Source organism: Denticeps clupeoides, chromosome 9 (assembly GCF_900700375.1).
Source record: "Denticeps clupeoides chromosome 9, fDenClu1.1, whole genome shotgun sequence".
In the NCBI taxonomy this organism is placed as follows: Eukaryota; Metazoa; Chordata; class Actinopteri; order Clupeiformes; family Denticipitidae; genus Denticeps; species Denticeps clupeoides.
In genome coordinates this window covers 19,399,487-19,404,466 of record NC_041715.1, presented here as the reverse complement: position 1 = coordinate 19,404,466, position 4,980 = coordinate 19,399,487, and the positions used below count along the sequence as shown (strand labels likewise).

The 4,980-nt window shown below is 43.6% G+C and overlaps 1 protein-coding gene across 1 annotated transcript; it reads right to left on the bottom strand.

Annotated features, from left to right (window-relative positions):
• Positions 1–2,541: 2,541 nt before the first annotated feature.
• On the bottom strand, positions 2,542–4,772 carry ecrg4a (ECRG4 augurin precursor a). The gene is made up of 4 exons (XM_028991620.1): positions 4,567–4,772; positions 4,141–4,188; positions 3,849–4,018; positions 2,542–2,781 (listed from the first exon to the last, which is right to left on the bottom strand). The coding sequence occupies exons 1-4, from the start codon at positions 4,634–4,636 to the stop codon at positions 2,632–2,634; spliced, it is 438 nt and encodes a 145-aa protein (XP_028847453.1). The 5' UTR covers positions 4,637–4,772; the 3' UTR covers positions 2,542–2,631.
• Positions 4,773–4,980: the final 208 nt, after the last annotated feature.

The window sequence follows — 4,980 nt, the reverse complement described above, 5'->3', positions numbered from 1 at the left end:
CTTGTGTTCTGGCTCCTCCCCCTTTTTTAGACACATGCAGAATGTCAAAAGAGGAATGTGACTAGTAGTGTTTTCGTCAACGAAATGTATTTTCTAAATATCTTTGTCAAGAAACCTTTTTGACGTGATTGAGATGAGAATGCTGGTCATTTGCTGATAAATAACAAAATATATCATGTAATATTGTTGAATAAAAATAAGACTAAATATGGTTTACAAGATTAAAAACTATATTAAAATGTTTCTTCTTTTTTGTTGACGAAAACGAGACGTTAATTCCTCTTGTTTTAATCAATTTCTTTTGCAGTCACACAGGATGACATCACTGCACATTAATTAGATTTCTGGATACTCCTGATGTTTTTGCAAATGGGTGGAGGAAAATTATGAAACGCTCTTTGGACTCAGTTTTTTTTTTTTACAATAAAGTGGAAATGAAAACAATGTGTGGTTGAAGAAATCATGCAACAAATCAGAGAGTCTTCCGTGTCTCGAATGGATATTGAGTATTCTAACAACAGCACAGCAACAACATTAATGAAGTATATCAATCAGGATTTAGATCTCATCATTGCACTGAGACAGTGCTGGTTAAAGTGGTTAATGACCTGCGGTTGGCCTCTCATCAAGGACGCATCTCGCTGCTTGTCCTGCTTGATCTGAGTGCAGCGTTTGACATTATCGATCACGCTATTCTTGCCAGGTTAGAGAATGTTGTTGGGATTAAGGGAACAGCCCTCATATGGTTTAGATCATGTCTGACTGATCGGTATCAGTTTGTGGACATCGATGGTCATTCGTCTTCGCATAGTAGAGTTTGGTGTTCCACAAGGTTCTGTCCTAGGTCCGTTGCTATTTTCCTTCGCAAACACGGTATTAGCTTTCATTGCTATGCCGACGACACACGGTTGTATTTTATCAGCAATGCCAGATCAGAGGCAGCAACTGAACAGAATAGAGAATTGTCTGAAGGACATTAGACAGTGGATGCTCACAGACTTTCTTCTGTTAAACCCTGATAAGACAGAAACTCTTGTACTTTCCCTCAAGCAGCCAGACTTAAGATGTCTGACTACATCATAACTCTGGATAGCCTTTTTTTTTATCTCACCAAGTACAGAAGTAAAGGATCTAGGTGTCCTCATTGATGCAGGTCTCTCATTCAGTTTACATGTAGATAATGTCACTAGGATCGTATTATTTCACCTTAGAAATATTGCCAAGATAAGAAACATGATCTCAATGCACGATGCAGAAAAGTTGGTCCATGCCTTTATTACATAAAATTTAGATTTCTGCAACGCACTACTGTCTGGATGCTCTAGTAGGTACGTGAGTAAACTCCAGCTAGGTCACCCAGAGTTCTAACTAGAACTAGGAAATTTGACCACATCACCCCAGTCTTACAATTTCTGCACTGTTTACTAAAAAATCCTACTTTTGACCTATAAAGCTCTAAATGGTCTTGCTCCACCTAACCTGAGTGCACTCTTAGTTATTTACAACCCTCCATGCCCCCTGCGTTCAAAGGGTGCAGGGTCACTACTGGTATCCAAAGTACAGAAGGTCACAGCTGGGAGCAGATCCTTCTCCTATAGAGCTCCTATAGAGCAGTTGTGGAATGGCTTGCCAGTCAGTGTTCTGGCCTCAGACACCGTCTCAGTGTTTAAATACTTCTGTTAAAGTCCCAGACACAGTGTCAATTACTAAGTCCATTACACAGCCACCTAGTCAAGCACAGACAGTGGTCAATTCACCTTAGTTAGGCTGTCCTAGTTAGGGTAACGGGCCACTGTAGCACCAATATACAACTATAACCACATATTTCAGTCGTTCAGTGCCACCGTCTGCTGCTGCTTCTGTTTTTTCTCTCCAAGACATGGAATCAAGCGCCTAGACCACCAGATAAATCCTGGTTCCGGGCAACTGCTAACTTAGCATGAAATGAACCAGAGGGCCACCACTGCCACCACTGCCGCAACATTTAAAGCTTCAGGGATCTTCAAATGGACAGGTAGCATTATAATGGACATGTAATGTACACCATGACACTGGACTAAAACCTACTCTGCACTGTCCAGTACCTCCAAACAGACTTTTTCTCTTATTGGACAAATGATCACAAACTGCACTGACACCAATTGCAGGCTCACTCTACCCTGGAAGGGGGTCCCTCTCTGTATCACTCCTTCCCAAGGTTTCTTCCTTTCTTTTTGTTTCTCTCTCCTAGAGTTATTCCTTGTGCACAGAAGGGTCAAGCGTGGGGGTGTCAACTGTAGGGCCTGTCAAAGCCCATTGAGACATACTGTATGTGATTATGGGCTATATAAGAAATAAATCTTGTTGTTTAGAAGATAACAATAAAATAAGAAGATAGCCTTGTTTTAATTATGAAATTGGTAAAAAAAAAAATTATTGTCTGTTCTTGTATTATATTAAATAGAAATTGCATTTCTATATAATTGAATAAAATAAAATTGAATAAAACTAGACTGAAACTGACAGCTTGATGCAAAAATTTGACCAGCAAAAACAACTAAGTCAGGAGTCTCAGAATGAGTTTATTAAAGAAAATGTTAATGGGTATATAGAACGGCGCCGTATTGAAAGGCTCTCATGATGAGGAGGAGATTAGTAGTAGTCGTAGTTGACGTTGGCGCCGTGTCTGTAGCCAGTTGGGTACCGTGGACCTAAGGCAGCGTTCTCATCATAGTGATGCTGCCGTCCCTGGTCAGTGGACATTGACTGGTCCTTCCAGTAGGCCAGGTCAGTCTCCAGCCTCTGTGGGATATGGGAAAGTTTTGTAAAGTACATTATTAAAAGTGCATTGTGTAATAAATGTTCTAATGATTAAAATTTCATAAAGAGAACATGCAGAAATAGCTGTTGTGATGTTGATCACGGATGTTAGCATGTTAACTAGATAGCACAAGCCTATTTGTGAAAGTGATTGTCATTGTGAAACACTGCAGCACAGGGAAATAAGTCCTCTGCATTTAACCACCAGCCTTAGTGAGCAGGCCCAGTGTGTTGGGAAGGTAGCGTGGTGGTTTGGGAGCTGAACCGGCAAACTTCCGATTACGGGTCAACTTCCTCACTAGGCCACCACTGCCCCTGAGTTACAGCGTTAAGATCGGATTCTAACCTTATGACCCATGTTTAAGTACAGTTTTCTCTGGTTTACACAGTCAATACTGCAGTCAAATATATAGCATGTAATATTAACATCATCTCATTTTACCACAGTTTCTGAACCAAGGTCCAAGGCTGAGTAGATTAAATAAATACATGCAATACTGTCTCTTCCTCTCCGGTGACTGTCCTCACTCCTCATCCTCACTTCTCTGTGTAAACTGGTTATCGGCAACCCCAAATGTGGGACATTGTCTTGCAGGTGCACGTGCAGAGCAGCTGGCCAGGGTGTCAAACTCACATCCACCAAGATGACGTTATATAGATCTATTACGATTATTCACAACCCATTTGCCATCGAAGTGGAACAGATTGCCTGCTCCTGTACAGATTCAGCTGCAGTGTAAAGATCGCATTCGGCAAGGCAACTGAGGCACTGCTGTGCTTGAAATACAGGACTGGAGCTGTCTCAGGTGGGACTCATCAAAATCATCCATATTTCGGGATGTCCCGGACAATCTGGGATGGTTGGCTATCCTAAATATAGCAAAATCAGCGGGGAAAGAAGACACTGTTGGTACTGTGTAATCCTAAATATAGCAGTTACATATTAAGTGTTCATGGTCAACATGTGTGGAATATACAGGTGTGAACGCAGGCCGCAGGATCTATTCATTATTATTGCTTTTCGTGGAAAAGTGGAACTCTGGACTAACCGCTTCATCAAACCCCATGTACATGAACTGCTGGATCCACTGCTGAACATCAGGCCTGTTGCGGTCCCACAGGTTCCTCTTGGGCCTGCGAAGCGACTGCAGGAACTGCTGCGCCCTGGACGACGGCATCACCACGGCCGCCGAGGCGCTTCCGCTCGCAGTTGCCGGCACTGAAACGAAGACGACCGGGAGAGAAAGGCTCTTCACTGTTCCTGAACTGTCGTCTGTATTGCTTTAGGAATAACAGTGTGGGTCATGCTGTAGGAATAAATGTGTGTGGGTCTTGGGTCACCTTCTCGCTTCTTTAAGAGCCTCTGCAGGCCCTCTTTACCGGATGCATCTGTGGAGCAGAAACCGCATTTCGTTACGGTCACCATTTTAAACACATTACCTGTCTATTTTTCTGGACAGGATTGACACACAAACACAAACTGGTGCAAAGTGAACCCAGTTGTGCTGCTCAACGTTCTGCAGATTTCCGGGCTCTGTGCCGTCGCCCTGGTTCCTGCCTGCAGTGTGGAGCTGACTTTCTCTGCCAGATTTCAAAGCCAGAATTTTATCTCTGTCTGTCTGTCCCAGTGACTGTAGAGTTTGAGGACAAACATACAATTACATTTGAAAGCCTCTATCTGACAGACACACACCGGCCCTGCGGATCCTCCCCTCGCTCTGCCGGAAGAAGGAACTGCTGACCTGATCAGAGGTGAGCCAGACCGACCTGTGAGATGCAGCGCTGCAGTCAGGGTTGTGATCGCCAGCAGAAGCAGGTAAAACCGCAGAGAGGCCATTTCTCTGCCTGCTTTCTTCTGCTTTGCCTTCAGCCCTTTGTTCCTCTCGCCTCCGTGCTGTGGAAAATGAGAACTGGCTGGAAGGGAGGAGGCGTGGAAGGCGGTAGTAAAGTAGTGGGGATCGGAAAGAACCCCCGAAGGGATCCTGCATAAATGTTCCCAGTGGGGAAAGTGCTTGGCTGCAGTTTTCTTCCATGTCTCCACTTTTTTTTGTAATTATGGGGGAGGGAGGAACTTTTCCACATTCCCATCCAGAAACTGACAAATAAAAACGAGTAAAAAGAGGCAACAGGCATTTTATAAACTACCCCAGCTGGAAAAGAAATGAAGGAGGGGAAGAATGC

Coding starts and splice junctions, on each gene's coding strand:
- ecrg4a (XM_028991620.1), bottom strand. CDS start 4,636: ATGGCCTCTCTGCGGTTTTACCTGCTTCTGCTGGCGATCACAACCCTG. Junction 4,019..4,140: donor GCTCTTAAAGAAGCGAGAAG/GTGACCCAAGAC, acceptor TCTTCGTTTCAG/TGCCGGCAACTGCGAGCGGA. Junction 2,782..3,848: donor ACATGGGGTTTGATGAAGCG/GTTAGTCCAGAG, acceptor CATATCCCACAG/AGGCTGGAGACTGACCTGGC.